This window comes from Trichechus manatus, unplaced genomic scaffold (genome assembly GCF_000243295.1).
Source record: "Trichechus manatus latirostris isolate Lorelei unplaced genomic scaffold, TriManLat1.0 scaffold00038, whole genome shotgun sequence".
NCBI lineage: Eukaryota > Metazoa > Chordata > Mammalia > Sirenia > Trichechidae > Trichechus > Trichechus manatus.
Genome location: NW_004443974.1, coordinates 2,084,522 through 2,085,271, shown reverse-complemented (window position 1 = coordinate 2,085,271; position 750 = coordinate 2,084,522). Strand labels below are relative to the sequence as shown.

The window sequence follows — 750 nt, the reverse complement described above, 5'->3', positions numbered from 1 at the left end:
GTCGCCCCAGTCTGGCTCGCGCTTGAGCGGGCGCGGGGCCGGGCCCAGGGGTCGCGCGGGGCCTCCGGGCAGCAGCTCAAGGCCGCCTGCACCCGCCGCGCCGCCTGCCTTGTGGTTGCTGTTGAAGAGGTCGGCGAAGAGCTCATCGTGGCACAGCTCCAGCGTGGGCACGGCAGCCATGGAGTCGATGTAGGCGCTGAAATCGATGGCGCTCTCGTCGTCGTACATGGCCGGCGCGGCGGCGCCCAACTCGGCCAGGCCCCCTGGCTCGGCGGCGCGGCCCGGCTTGCCCGAGCGGCCTGCCTCGTAGAAAGCCGCGGGCTCTGCAGGCCAGGACGCGCCCCGCGCTGGGCCGTCCAGGCTGAAGAGCGCGGCGCTCATGGCGGCGTCAGGCCAGGCTCTGCCGTCGGGGCTGCGGTTGTCACCTCACTCAGCTAGGCAGGCCCCGGGCCTTTTTCTACTCCAAAAGACACGCAGGCCCCGCCCCGGCCCCGCGCCCTTTTCTACCCCAAAAGACACACACACACACACACACACACACACACACACACACACACACACACTCACACACACACAGGCCCCGCCCCGGCCCCGCGGGGGCGAGCCGGGCCCGGGGGCGGGGAGGTGGGGGGAGGGGCGGAGCCTCGGCGCCTGCAGTAGCCCTGTCCCCACACTCCCCCATCACCATCCGTCTCCCCGGCCCACAGGTCCTTAGTTTTCCCTCTCGCCCCCCCCCACCCAGGAGCCCTC

At 71.9% G+C, this 750-nt stretch overlaps 1 protein-coding gene across 1 annotated transcript in view; it reads right to left on the bottom strand.

Annotated features, from left to right (window-relative positions):
- Window positions 1–448, bottom strand: part of CEBPD (CCAAT enhancer binding protein delta) — a 922-nt gene extending 474 nt beyond the window's left edge. The window contains exon 1 of the mRNA XM_023730650.1: window positions 1–448. This exon is cut by the window's left edge and continues 474 nt beyond it. Coding sequence (XP_023586418.1) covers window positions 1–381 — 381 coding nt within the window. The 5' untranslated portion in view covers window positions 382–448.
- Window positions 449–750: the final 302 nt, after the last annotated feature.